Here is a 12,999-nt window from a genome sequence, read left to right on the forward strand (position 1 = left end):
CTCTAAGTTGAGTTTAAGGTGCAGGGACCAGCTCAATCTAAACTAACACTCCAGTGCTGCACAATTAGAGGTGCAATTTTTCAGGTGAGACAGAATCTGTCGGGTGGAGATGGGTGGATGCAAGAGATCCCTTGAAACTGTTTTGAAGACGAATGGAACCCGGTCTTGCTCCACTTGCCAATATTGATCCCTCTGAATATCATCAGATCAGATTCTGACCCGCATTGCATTGCGTTTGTGAGATCGTGCTGCGCGCAAATCTGTTCCCATGTCGGTGAGTGCATTCAACACTTCATTGGCTGTAAGCCATACCCAGGTTCTGAAAAGTGCTACTTAAATGCAATTTGCCAAGACTGGACCATCGAGTCTGGGCAACCGATCAATACAGTACTGAAGGAGGACTTTCGGAGCTTATGGTCTTTTGGAAGAGGCATTTAACAGGGCACCCACCTGTCCCTCCAGGAGAAAGGAGAAGGTGCCATAGATAAACACAATGCTGGAGTGATTCAGTGGGACAGGCAGCACCTCTGGAGGGAAGGAATGGGTGACGTTTCAGGTCGAGAAGGGTCTTTGCCTGAAATGTCACCCATTCTCTCCAGAAATGCTGCCTGTCCCGCTGAATTACTCCAGCATTTTGTGCCTACCTCTAGTGTAAACCAGCATCTGCCGTACCTTCCTACACGGAAGGTATCGTAGCTGTATTTGGTGCGGGGGGGGGGGGGGGGTACATCCTGGTGTTCCAGGGCCAATATTGACCCTGTGGCCAACATTATCTGTTCACTCTTTTATGTGCCATTTGTGGGAATTTTGCTGTCTGATTGGCACCTGTGTTTCCTCCATTACAACAGTGACTGCACTCCTTAAAAAAAATACTATTGACCGTACAGTGCCTTAGTATGACCAGGGATCATAAAGGTGCTATATAAATGTATAAAGGTTTTTTCAATGTACCTTGTGCCTGTGGCTCTGAAGGTGAATGTGCATGAATGACCTGGATGCTTTTGCTCTTGTTAGCTTAAAGGTTAAACCGCCCCTTTAGTATTTGTGAAGGGCTTACAACCACAATTCTCACTGTTACGTGACAATAAACTGAACTAGTTTCTTAATGACTCCAAGAGGTTGTTAGAGTAAATTCAGTGGCAAGTTCTTTGTGGGTGGTGCAGCAGTGCAAGGCACTGGGTTTGATCCTGACTACCGGTGCTGTCTGTACAAAATTTGTACCTTTGCCGTGACCATGTGGGTTTCCTCCGGGTGCTCCGGTCTCCTCCCGCATTCCAAAGACGCACAGGTTTGTAGGTTAATTGGCTTCGGTAAAAATGGTAAATTGTCCCTGGTGCGTAGGATTGCTGGTCAAGGTGGGCTGAAGGGCCTGTTTCCACGCGGCATCTCAAGTCTAACGTAAAGTCTAAAAGTTCTTATTTTAGAACACTCATGTGACCGTATAATATTATTAAAATTATTTCAGAATCCAGAATATTTGTAAAGCCTCAAGTTGGTAGCCACTTGGTTTTGCTTTACCTTGGCAAGATGGAGAAGGAATTAGTTGTTTAGCCTAAGTGCATATTTTATGTGGTGATTTCAACTGAGGGCTAATCCATAAAGGTTTAATTAAAAAGTAAAATGGAACAAATGAGAATCACAAAATTTAGATTATTAAAATTTCTGATTTATCCTAGGCTTTAGGGTTGGGAGGAGGGGGCAAGTAAAGGAGGACATAATGGTCAGATTTGTGTTTTTGGTTCTGATCTGGAATCAGATTATCTTGCCTGAGCAAAGCACCAACAGCGAAAAGCATGTATCTGATGTGCCCTTTCAATTGGGAAGTTAAACAAAGGCCTAGATAGACTGAACTCATTCCCCTTGAGAGCAGCAAAGGTAAAAAACAAACACTTAAGTACATAAAGTGCTGGAGTAACTCAGCGGGTCAGGCAGCATCTCTGGAGAACACGGATAAGTGACGTTTGGGGCTGGGTCCCTTCTTCAAACTGAAGACATTCCGACTCAAAATAATCGAGGGTTCAGACATTGCAAATAACTTTCCTTTAGTGGAAGTGTTGAATGGCAGGGTACAGATTTGGTGATTGGGCAAGGGAGATGTGGAAGAATGTTTTCATAGCTGAGTAACTGATCTAGAATTCGCTACTTGGCTGGGTGGTGGAAGCAGATTCATCTGTAGTCTTCGAGGGGAATTGGGTGAGCACTTGGAAGGGAACATTTGCAGTGCTCTGGGAGAGAGGGTCACTGATGTTCACCTGCTGATTAGCCCGGATGATGGCAGCCAGTGTTGTAACAGTTCTATGAATCTTTAAAAGAAATGTTATCGAATAACTTTACCTCTGCGCGCAAAATGGCGGCTGCATTTCTTCCCCTGCAAGCGGGTCCATGCTATGACAATGTGCTTCATTGGCTGGAGAAGTTGTGAATGGCGCTATATAAACGCAAATTTGTTCTTTCTCTTTCACATTTTTCCTCGTTTATAAAATGCTCTTTTTAAATAAATAAAAATGTTGCTAAAAATATTTGTAGTAAAATCTAGTGACTGCAGGAAAAATATGTACCTTTTTGCCCAGTCAGTTCCGTGACAATTAAACCCTACAACAGCTAATCTTTGCATGCCTATTAAATGCTCAATGCCAGTAATTTGAAGGTTATGGGCTTTCCAGTTTGATTTGTTGCTCATTCCTACTTGTTTATATCCCAGATATTTAAAAAGGCACTCTTGAATGCAACCCTCCTACATGTTTGAGGATGTGAAGGTGCAAGGAGGAAAGGAAACCTGTATTATTTATCTGACTTGCAGAGCTTTAGTAGATTTATGCCTTTTTTGTTTGCTTGTTTTGTTAATAAAACGTGAATGGTATCTTCTGTGTTGTAGGTGGGTCAATTCATTGCAACCTGCTAGAGTAACCCGATGGGGTGGCATGATCTCCACCCCTGATGCAGTCCTGCAAGCAGTCATTAAGCGGTCTCTCATTGACAGCGGATGCCCAATGTCTATAGTCAATGACCTCATCGAGAATGCACACGAGAGGAACTGGCCTCAGGGCCTGGCCACACTAGAGACTCGCCAAATGAACCGCAGGTTCTACGAGAACTATGTAGCTAAACGGATCCCAGGGAAGCAAGCTGTGGTGGTGATGGCCTGTGAGAACCAGCACATGGGAGAGGACATGATCATGGAGCCTGGTCTGGTGATGATTTTCGCTCACGGAGTGGAGGAAATCTTTTAAAGCAAATTGTGTTCTTTTTTTTTCCTCCTTCTGAATTGAAGTCTGTAACATGAGAAGAACGCAAGACTTGCCCTTGCCCTCCAGATTATCTTTGGGGAGCAAACTTCAACATGAACAAAGGCTTAATGCCAAATTGCATTATGGATTGTTTGACTACCAACTTTGCGGCTCCAGAACTCGCTTAAAGAATGAGTTTACAGCTCACAGAACCTTAGTCCCAACCTTTTATATTTATTCATCAAAGATTTAAAAGCAGAAAGTACAAATCTGAATCCATTCCAGATGTCGTACAAGAAACCTAACACTTGTGGTGCCTGCAGTGGCTTGTTGTGCTCTGTTTAATATCTTTGGTCTTTTTCCCCTTTTTTGTTTTAAGTAGAAAATGTTAATGGACAATATTTTTATTGTAGTAGATGTTGTTGACACTGTTTCAGTGAACAATGCAAAACTTTCCGAAAGGTTTTGAGGGATAAATTACTGAGGTTTCTGTAAGAGCGGACCTGATGGGCAAACTATAGATGCTAATATTGTATGCACTACATGGCTTAATATCCACTAAAGCAATCTAAAAGGCTGATTTGCTGCAATGTGTCTATACTCGGGCATGATATAAAAAAAACTTATGCAAAAAATCCAAGTGACAACGTGTAGAGTGATGTTTAGTCCGTGAAAACAACTTGATAACGTGAAGTGTGACTTCTTTAATTTTCAAGGCAGAGAGAAGTAAAAATTGACACTTTTTAACAGGGCAAGCCAATTGCAGTCCCTTTTTTTTATGTTAACCTCTGCCAAATTTAATTACTTCAACCTAAATCCTGCCTTTGAGTTTGCCTTAACTGAACCAATTGTAAAACTGAAGTCAAATAATATCTAAAATGGGTTCCTGTGAAAGCGTGGCCAAAATGGGTGAGGTGTATCCAGGAGGGAAAGGACAAAAAAAGGATGAGCGTTCACACTTTGTAAAATCCCAAAAGTATTTTAGTTGTGACTTTAACATCTCCATTGAGATGGCTTTCTAGTAATACACAAAAACCTGGTTAAATGAGCCTATATGTGATGCTCTATATTCATGCAAGCTGCGTAAATTACCCAGCCGCTTCATCACGTAATTAGAAATTGCGCGTATGACTGCAGGACTCGAAGCTGGAATGAAAGCTGAGCTAGCATCGGATTCCAAAAATATATATGACTGAAGGTAGCTTTGAAAGCTTGAATTTAAAATGTGTACAACAAATATTATATTCACTTGACATGGCTTTAGTCCCACTGACTGAAATGGGTGCCAGTACGTCGGTGACTGTACCTAAAACAGGGACTATATTTAACAGTGACTTCCAGGGGGGGGGGGGGGTTATCTTTGTTTCCCCCAAGTTAAATTTAATTCAAAGCAGCTACGAATGAGCAGATCCATTGTCGATGGGGACAAGTCTGCAACATGGTGTTTTGAGTTGACTTTGCTTTTGGGAATTGGGGTGGGGGAGGGGGGGGGGGGGGTGATTGCAGAAGAAAAAGTGCTGTGAACCAATAAACTCTAGCTAGAATTTGTGTATGTTTTTTTTTTAGATAAATCTTGCCATTTGTTTTGTCCACAGATTAGGATTGAGAGAGTTGATGCACAAACTCTCCTAGTTTTCCAGCTGAACCATACAAATGTGGAACACTTTTTAGCTTCTGTCAGGACTTGGCGATAAGTCCGTGTGGTATTGATTCACTCCTGGGTAGATTTTAGACTTGATGGATCTGAACTACTCTTTAAGTCCCTCCAGACAAATCTATTGTGCAAGTCTTGAATGCATATCATTTTTGAGCATCATGCATATAAGATGTTACATTTGTTCCAAGAGGGTGAAAATTAGGTGGCTTAAGTTTCTTGCGGGATTTAAATACTTTCAGTGCTCAGACAAGGTGAAAGGAAACCCCCCTTGTCTATTCTTTGTGGTTACACCTGAGGAAGTTTGTGACTTCTGTTGAAGGATCTACCACTGTGTTATGGACTACTGAGACCTGATGTGAAATAACCTTTCCAGAATTCTTTCAACCTTTTTTTAAAAAAAATTAAAAAATTTGAAGCTTGGCTTTTGTCTGATTTTGGGGGTTTCAGTTAGCAGAGAAATACTTTATCCTGCACTTTTTTTTGGGAAAAAAAATAAAATTGGATGGTTTAAAATACAGGTTTGTGTACACGTTTGCAGTAACAAGAATGGTTCGGCTTCTGAGCTTTGCATATTCTTGACCAGTCTTCCCATCCTTGGGTCCTATTTCTACAAGTGTTTTTTTCTCTCTGTTCCCTCTCCATGGTAATTTAAGCCATGCAAAAGTCGTTTTAATGACTCTTATATTTGGAAGCTTTGCATCATGTGTCAGATGTCACGTGACCAATTTTGGCTCGGTACTCTGGCCTACTGTGACTGAGGGGAAAACCCTGTAAAGCTAGTTTTTCTTTTTGGGTGAGGGTGTTGGGGAGGGCTGGAAACTTGTGGTAGAGGAAAGACTCCCCCCCTGCCTCAGTTCATTTTGTGCAGAAAATTGGCACCTAGAAGTATTACTTTAATCTCATCAGGACATCCTCTGCCTAGAATTGCAGTATTTGCTCCAGTGTTTTTGCTTTGCAGCCAAGGGCCTTTTGAATTAAATCCGTCCTTAAGGAAACTATGGCAGTGTGAATTGCTGTTCATAACAAGCTTGTGTTCATTTTGACTACAGGGGGGATTCTGTTGTGATGAATGTGTGGCATTTTGCATTCCTGCAACTTCATCGCTTGGGAATATGCCAGAGTATCTCTGTCTGTCTTCTCGAAGGTGGAGTGCCAACTTGCTTTTCTGCGCTTGATTTCAGTGGGGCTCTTTAGATTTGAGGGCATTTCTGTAAATTTTGACATGCGGGTTTAGATTTGCCGGCGTGCATTAAGCTGGAAAGTGGTCGGGAGCAAAAGGCCTGATGTTTTTAATTCACAGTGTGAGGGGCTGGGTAGGGCCCTCCTCCTAGCCATTCTCTTGGAACGATCTAATCATCTTTTATTCATGTGTTCAAATCATTCATTTAAAAAATAATAGTAGATTTCATTGTTTGGTTACACGGGAGTAAATCTCTCTAACCACACTTGAAACTTTATCTAAACCAAATTTTATCAAAGTAATTAGATGTGATGCAAAAGTAAAATTTGGCCATTCCATTAGTCTTTAAGACTGTATGGTGCTGGTTATGCAGTAGTTGATATAAATGGTTATCTATTAGATACTGTACTTGGGAAGATAAATGGTATTAGAAACTGTTTCCATGCAGTAAAAAAGATAAAATGAGCAATCGTGTATGAAGTGTTACTTTTTTTTTGTTGCTCTGGAAAACAATTCAATGCTTTGTTTTAATTTTATAAAAATATATATGTATTGTCTGTCTGTGTGTGTGCACCTTTTTAAAGTAAACCTCTTGGGTCCACCAGTTATTTTGTGACTTGGAGAAGTGTTTGAAGTCCAGAATTGTCACCTGTAGCTGATTAGTTGTGTTGTATTTTGAAAAGCTGTGGCACTTGGTATTAATGAACGAAACACTTTTTTAAAAATATAAATTATCTGGAAATAACTCCATAGTATGCATTTGGGTTTTTATTTTGTGTCTTGTCTTTTTCTTCCACCTTGCATCTTTCATGTGCCTCTTTGTGCAGCCTGCCAATTATATTTTCATTTTGGGTTACTTGCATGATGGAAATTTGTATGGCCTCTTCAGCTGACCTGCGCACAAATGGCGTAAGGTACCGACATGTAGTTATATAAGAAAATAACTGCAGATGCTGGTACAAATCGAAGGTATTTATTTGCAAAATGCTGGAGTAACTCAGCAGGTCAGGCAGCATCTACTCCGACTGAGGAAGGGTCTCGACCCGAAACGTCACCCATTCCTTCTCTCCTGAGATGCTGCCTGGCCTGCTGAGTTACTCCAGCATTTTGTGAATAAATACCTTCGACATGTTGTTATAGGTTCCTGCATTTCTTCTTGCCACAGTGGCATTAACCACATACGAAGAGGCCAGCGAGATAACTGTGCTTTTTTTTTTGGTACAATATGCCAACTGATGCAATTTTTTAATTTAATTAAAAATTGATGCTGAGCTTTATTTGGGATTTGCAAATTAAATTGCACAATAGATGTGATTGGGAGTCATTTAATTTCTGCGCATACGAATGGGAAGAAAAGTTGGTGAGTGGTGGTTGTATCAATGGTTGGAGATGAAAAGGCTTGAATTCCTCGATCAAAGCTTCAGATCTTCTACTGAATTACATGGTTTGGTGTCTTAGAGTCATATGGCATGGAAACTGGCCCTTCAGCCCAACTTGTCCATGCTGACAAAGATGCCCCATCTAATCTCGTCCCATTTGCCTGCATTTGGTCCACACCCTTCTACACTTTCCTATCCATGTGTCTGCTTAAATGCTGTTGTGCAATTTTGATGCAATTTTTGCCAATATCAGTGCATGCTGTGCAAAACTACAGAATTCTGCGCAAGCTGCTTTTGCTGCAACTTGTTTTTGCAATCCCTGTTTTTGAAAGAAAATGGAGAGAAGCGGGCCTTCAGGGTAACTTCACTGCCACTGGTTACTGGTGATTTAATGGTCGACATTGAAGGTGCCTCAAAGCTGGAACCTTTGTTGCATTGTTGTCTGTCTAGAGAAAACAAACTTTAACAAAGTTAGTGGTAAAGCAGTAAAGTCTTTATTACGCCAGGCGGGAGTGGGGAGGTCAGCACTGGTTGTCTTCAGATACCCAAAGCTCACCTCGTGTCCCACTCTAGAAAACAAAGGACAAAACGGATTAGTTATATCTTTATCTTATCAGTGAATGATGTGACACAACTCACATCGTGCCCATACAAGGTAGTAAAGGAAATAAGACCATGTCCATAGAAGGTATTAAAAAGTCATCAGTAGGTCAGCTTTTTTTTTCATAATAAAGCAATCTCAGCTTATTCTTCTTATTTTTTTTAGCAAAGCCAACTAAAGGTCAGTTTTTAAAATAAAAGTACATGCTGTACTTCCCAAGGTTTAGACTGCTCGCCCCCTTTCTGCTTAGCTAAGCAATTTTTACAATGTGCAAAGCGGCAGGCATCCATTTTGTGACCTGTTTCTTTTATAATTACTTTAACTCTTTCACCTTTAGGTGCCATGTGCTTTTATTTGAATTGTGCTCCAATCCTATTGACAATGTGATCAGTGAATGATTTGAAGGTGGGACTGGCAGTAAAGTCTACCGTATGCCAAACAATGTAAATCTGCACAAAACAATTCACAAGTGGAGGTAGGAATACACAATTCTTTTCCCACCAAAAGAATTTTTTCCAAAAAACATGCCTGTGCAATTCTTTCCTCTTCCTCTTGAGACGGTTTGTTCTGTGGATGCTTTTCATATTTTGTTGGAGATGATATCACGTTCCAGCTGCAAGAACTATTTGCCCCAGAGAATTTGCTTTGGTGTGTGGTTGAAAACACAACTTGTCGTGCAACAAGCAAAGAGTTGGCTTTTACGCTGAAACAACTAAAAGAATACAATTGTGTTCAAATCACATTTTGCAATTTTTAAATATTATTCAAAAGATGGAAGTCAATGTGGGAGTCCAAACTCTCCTAATAATTTATGAAATGTACTTGAAATAAAGGTCTAACAAATATAAGAATCGTTGTTTTTTTTATCTGCTATAAAATAGTTTTTGCAACAAGGAGACAATTGAAAAGCAAAAAAGCTAGAAATCTGAAATAAGAACAGAAAATGCAGAGCTTGTACTGGCATTGAATTTTATTTAACTCGCTTGGTCCGTATCCAAGGTGTAACTGGGAACTTTCCCAAGCTGTATCTATGCAAGTTATGTGGAACAGCCTCTGCTTTTTGTGCCTATCTTCAGTTTAAACCAGCATCTGCAATTCCTTCCTGCACAGTCCCTGCTTCAGTTCTACTTAAGCCTCTTATCTTGACGATACAGTTGATAACTGTATTGGCGCTGTTTATTACAACTGCACAGTTGGAAAGTTCATCCCTTTTAATGCCAATTTCTACTCTGCTCTCACTGTAACATGGTCCACATCTGAATCTTCCCCATCTTCATATTGGAGTAGGTAAATGACCATAAAGTCCTACAGCTATCTTAACTACACCTCCTTCCATCTTTCTCCCTGCAAGAATTTGATTGCATTTACTGAGTTTCTCTGAATCTGCTTTGATGAGACTTTCCATACCAGTGCTCTTGAGGTGATTTCCTTTCCCTTAACCATGGCTTGGAGAGAACTCAACTACATACCCTCTGTGTTTCTTGTACTATATCATCTCAACCGGAGAAGTGATGAGTTTACTTTTGCCTTCAATCTCATCGGCCTCTATGTTTAATGAATTGCCCCTCAGTAATTTCCACCAACTTTAACAAGGGTTCCACCACCTAAACCATCTTTCCGTGCCTTTCAGACTTTGAAAGATGTGACTTCCTGGTTCAATTTTCCTTCTCCACAACCATTCCCCATTTCACTGCACTTTTGACCATACAATCGCAGGAGATGCAAACACCTTTTGTCTCGCCCCTTTGCAACAGCTATGGTCCAAAATAGTTCTCCCAGATGACACGGAGATTCACTTGTAGTTCTTCCAATATGGTGTATATGTGATCGCTGGAGAAATCAAATGCAGCTTGGTTGATCACTTTGTGGATTAACTCTATTCGGACTGTAAGAGTGACCGTGAGTTTCCAGTTGACTTTTATCTTCAACCTCCTACACTTCCAATGTAAGCTCGAGCATCTCTTCCATCTGGACATATTGTAGCCCTCTGGATTTGATACTATTTCAAATAGCCTTTCTTATTTGTGTTAGACTGGTCAGTTGTCATGCAAGTCCTTCCATTAACTCAAATTTTCTCTCGCCACAGATGGCATCCATTTCATTGAGTATTTCCAATATCCTCCTTTATTCCTAATTTTGGTGGCTGTTGAATTCTGCATCTCAACAGTTCCAGTGGGTAGTTTTTCCTTTTCTGCTTTCATTCATGTTCTTTACACTCCACACAAATCACTGTGAAATCTCCTCAAGGCATGTCTACTTTGAAGAAGTTCTCCTCTCTGACGGGAGTTCAGCACCAGCCTCTCTCGCAGCTCCCCTTCTGTGATTCCTCCTGGTCTACGACTCTACGACCATGTTTTAACCCAGACTCAATAGATAATAGGTCCAGGAATAGGCCATTCGGCCCTTCGAGCCAGCACCGACATTCAATGTGATCATGGCTGATCATTCTCAATCAGTACCCCGTTCCTGCCTTCTCCCCATACCACCTGACTCCGCTATCTTCAAGAGCTCTATCTAGCTCTCTCTTGAATGCATTCAGAGAATTGGCCTCCACTGCCTTCTGAGGCAGAGAATTCCACAGATTCACAACTCTTGACTGAGAAAGTTTTTCCTCATCTCAGTTCTAAATGGCCTACCCCTTATTCTTAAACTGTGGACCCTTGTTCTGGACTCCCCCAACATTGGGAACATGTTTCCTGCCTCTAACGTGTCCAATCCCTTAATACTCTTATACGTTTCAATAAGACTCGCCTTGATCTCTATTCCCTTTCTTATTTTCACACCTGACACTTCCTTATCTATGTATCTCCCTCTCCCCTAACATCAGTCTGAAGAAGGATCTTGATGTGAAACATCATCCATTCCTTCTCTCCAGAGATGCTGCCTGTCCTGCGTTACTCCAGCATTTTGTGCCTATCTTTACCTCTAAGTCGCATTCATTTCACCAGCCACCAGAAGCAATTGTGTCACTTGAGTCCACCCTCTCTCCTGCTCTTCAACTTAAAACAGGTTATTTTGTCATTTTTTCCAGGTCTGGAGAAAATGTTGTATCTGTTCCCCCCCCCCCCCCCCCCCCCACGCCTGAGTGTTGTCAACATTTTCTGGTCTCATTTTCCTAAAAAGAATTAATGTAATAATGCATACCCTGCTGTCGTGGGGTAGACTGACTCTCTTCTTCCCCCCAATCTTTACACATCCCCAATCCTTTCCCCTGATCACTTTAATTTCATGTTTCTCGTGTTTGATGACTGTTGGCAGATCAATTTCCCTCCTGGGATCAATAAAGTTCTGTTGTATCGTACAGTGAAGAATGCGAGATTCACAGCTGGTTTGTCAGCATTTGTGGATAAAGTACAGGAGATAACATGTATTCAAGAATTCCAGAATTACTGAAGCATTTATAACTGAGGATTTTTTTTTGTTGTCCATGGAATAAACATGAGTTGTAGTTTATTGTAAAGAACAACGAATAAACCTTTGTAATAAATGATATTCACCCGTTTTATTGATGATGCTGTACACATTTTACAATGCGAACGTCAAACCCGGTATGGAACAGTGTGTGAAAGGGTGCGGGAAGTTCTATTTATAAATCTGTGACCGGTTAAGTTTGAATAAAATTGCGAATAACGAAAAGAAAAACCACGTCGTCACGAACAGGATTCGAACCTGTGCGGGGAGCCCCCATTGGATTTCGAGTCCAACGCCTTAACCACTCGGCCACCGTGACTGGGATTAAAGAGTTGCCACTATTGAATAATAATACAAAACCGAGCAGCGGGCACAAATACACATTTTAAACCGAGTTTATTGTCATCGTCGGCACAAGTGCGGCGAGGTGCTGGTACAGTGAAAACCGGCCTTCAAACTCCATTCACAAAAGCAGGGACTCCATTCACAAAAGCAGGGACTCCATTCACAATTCCCCGGAAGCAACCTGTAGCACTTTAATGGTGGCAATTAAAAAAAAATATATATATATATATTAAGCGAAGCGGGCAATGTCATGAAAACACGCTGGCGTTTGCTTTCGGATGGAAACCCTTTCCGTGTCTAAGCGCCAACTTGTTCTCGGCGGTCGCCAGCAGAGGTCGGAGCGGGGGCGACTCGAGCCGCGGCCTTCGACGGGCCGAAGCCCCCCGCCGCGGGGTTAAAGGTGATTCGCCGCCCTCGCCAAATACAAATCACCACACGAAACTTGACAACACACGGTAAATCGCCAACACCCCGAGGGGAAATATTGATTATAAATGTTTAATAAATCATATTTTGCATCGACGGCAGATCAGCGCGCGGCTGGACTGCTTTAATCCTCCGGGTAGGGGGGGGGGGGGGGAGACCCGATGAATTGAATGTCCTTTAAACTCATTTGGGACGTTATTCGGTAAATGGGTGGGAAGAGGGTATTGTTGGGCGGTTTAAATGATGGGGTTGCCTTTGCTCGGGTGATATTTTCGAGTGTGAGTGTGTGTTTTTAAATTGTCTGCCAGTCCTTCTCTCCCCCGCCCTTCTCTCCCACGTCCAGCGGCCCGGCACTTGGCGGGAAATGCCGTCGCTCGCCGGCGCGGACTCGCTGTTCAACTAATTCAAATAAACCTTAAGACTTCACTGAAAGACGTAATGATCACTTAAACATTTAAAGGCATTCGAGACCAACGGACCAGGTGAGTTTAGAAATCGCGACATGACATTTTGTTTTACCTCACGCACGATAAACCACAAATAGTCTTGAGGAAAATATTGATTATTATTTAAAATACATTCTAATTCGATATTAATTCATCTTATTCCATATGTTTGGCTTCCTTTCCTTAAACCGGTGGCTTAGTTTCCCTGCTGAGGCCGGTTTGAAGTTTTTCAAAGCAGCGGATACTTTAGATGAATTATATTTTAATTAAAAGTTCTTCAAACTGCTTCATCTCTCTGGTCTTGTATGTAATTATTTTTATTTTGTT

General features: G+C 41.5%; 2 protein-coding genes and 1 non-coding gene across 7 annotated transcripts in view; 2 read left to right on the forward strand and 1 right to left on the reverse strand.

Annotated features, from left to right (window-relative positions):
- Window positions 1-8,913, forward strand: part of rnf41 (ring finger protein 41) — a 34,155-nt gene extending 25,242 nt beyond the window's left edge. For both annotated transcript variants that reach the window (XM_078431269.1, XM_078431270.1), the window contains exon 6: window positions 2,876-8,913. In XM_078431269.1, coding sequence (XP_078287395.1) covers window positions 2,876-3,230 — 355 coding nt within the window. In that variant the 3' untranslated portion in view covers window positions 3,231-8,913. The remainder of the gene's footprint in view (window positions 1-2,875) is intronic.
- Window positions 8,914-11,692: 2,779 nt separating this feature from the next.
- trnas-cga (transfer RNA serine (anticodon CGA)) lies at window positions 11,693-11,774 on the reverse strand. Its single transcript has one exon. It is a non-coding gene; the product is annotated as a tRNA-Ser (tRNA).
- A 168-nt stretch (window positions 11,775-11,942) lies between these two features.
- Window positions 11,943-12,999, forward strand: part of timeless (timeless circadian clock) — a 34,283-nt gene continuing 33,226 nt past the window's right edge. For 2 of the 4 annotated variants that reach the window (XM_078431261.1, XM_078431265.1), the window contains exon 1: window positions 12,403-12,708. The gene's annotated coding sequence lies outside the window, so the exon portion shown is untranslated. Of the gene's footprint in view, window positions 12,256-12,402; window positions 12,709-12,999 lie in introns of those variants that run through there. The other 2 variants (XM_078431263.1, XM_078431264.1) reach the window with 2 other exon arrangements.

This window comes from Rhinoraja longicauda, chromosome 42 (assembly GCF_053455715.1).
Source record: "Rhinoraja longicauda isolate Sanriku21f chromosome 42, sRhiLon1.1, whole genome shotgun sequence".
NCBI classification, from domain to species: domain Eukaryota; kingdom Metazoa; phylum Chordata; class Chondrichthyes; order Rajiformes; family Arhynchobatidae; genus Rhinoraja; species Rhinoraja longicauda.